At 47.2% G+C, this 1,247-nt stretch overlaps 1 protein-coding gene across 1 annotated transcript; it reads right to left on the bottom strand.

Moving 5' to 3' along the window:
• Positions 1–399: 399 nt before the first annotated feature.
• LOC142609240 (uncharacterized) lies at positions 400–912 on the bottom strand. The gene has a single exon (XM_075780834.1). It carries the CDS (start codon positions 910–912, stop codon positions 400–402), a length of 513 nt encoding a protein of 170 aa, XP_075636949.1.
• Between the last annotated feature and the right edge of the window lie 335 nt (positions 913–1,247).

Below are 1,247 nucleotides of genomic sequence, written 5' to 3' on the forward strand. Positions count from 1 at the left end.
TTTAATTTCGAGTCCGCAATATCCGCCGGGTTTGCCAGCTTTGTAGCCACTATCCTAGTCATCTTACTAGGGTTTACAGGCAACGAGGAAGCCCCAACCTGTGTGCCGCCACCCCCCTTTTCCATAGCGGATGAGGTGCCTCGTTCATGGGACTGAGGTTCCTCCATACGCCGTCGACTGCCCGCCCTCAACCACTCCCCATATGGGGTATCGGTGTTACCTGATGGGTTAATGGTTGTCTTCTGATGAGGGCAAAATTTCATCTCATGTCCTAGTCGTCCACAAGAATAGCATAATCCCACAATCCTTTCATATTTGAAGGCCACCACGACCTATCTCCTTCCGGGCTAACCACTGGAGCTCCCCTTCGTAAAGGTTTGTCTAGTGGTAAGTCAACCCTCACTCGGAGAAAACGTGCCTGGTCTGAGGCCATTGCCTTGGCATCCACGTCCAAGACGTGCCCCAAACTCCACCAATCACCTTCCCTGCTTCTTCGTTCATAAGATCAAAGGGAAGACCCCACACCTGAACCCATAATTGTATCCTAGGGAAGGATACGTTAATCGCTGTCATCCCTTTCTCCCATCTCTGCAGAACTAGAAGGTGGTTATCAAAACACCACGGGCCATTGTCAACTACCCACTTCAATTGGCTTTCCAAAGAAAATTTAAATTGGAGAAGCCCATCCCCCACTTCCACGATCTTGAGGTCGTTACCTAGTCGCCATACTGTGCGTAGTAAGTTCTTTGCAGCTCTGAGGTTGAGGGGTTTATTGCTCAAAAACTGTCCGAGTAGGCTAAGGAAGCATTCTTCCAGGATTTCTTTGCGATGGTTCACTTGTACTGTTATATCAAGTTCCTCTTCCTCAGTTAAAGAGATCTTTTGTAACTTTTCAAGGAAGTCGTACTCCATGTCCACCACCACCAAAAGGAGTGGGGTAAGAAGGGTGATGGGACTGACGAGGTGAAACATAGACGAGGTGGCCTCAAGGACGAACCTAACCCGTTATCGTCATCATCAGAGGAAGAGTTAAGGCCATTGAATGCTGCCAATAAAGCCTCAACCGTTACAAGACCAGCTGGACGAATTAACGGGAAGGCATTAACTCCCATTACTCCCCTGAAGACGTTATCAGAAAAGGCATTAATGCCCCAACGGATACAATCCCCAAGGGTATATAAAACCCTTTCAACACCAAAACAAGGTATATACAAAAAAAAGAACTACATCACAATTTTAGCTATTTT

The sequence above is a fragment of the Castanea sativa genome, chromosome 9 (assembly GCF_040712315.1).
Source record: "Castanea sativa cultivar Marrone di Chiusa Pesio chromosome 9, ASM4071231v1".
NCBI classification, from domain to species: domain Eukaryota; kingdom Viridiplantae; phylum Streptophyta; class Magnoliopsida; order Fagales; family Fagaceae; genus Castanea; species Castanea sativa.

What these genes read in the sequence shown, in the direction of transcription:
- LOC142609240 (XM_075780834.1), bottom strand. Translation starts at nt 912, where the DNA reads ATGGAGTACGACTTCCTTGAAAAGTTACAAAAGATCTCTTTAACTGAG.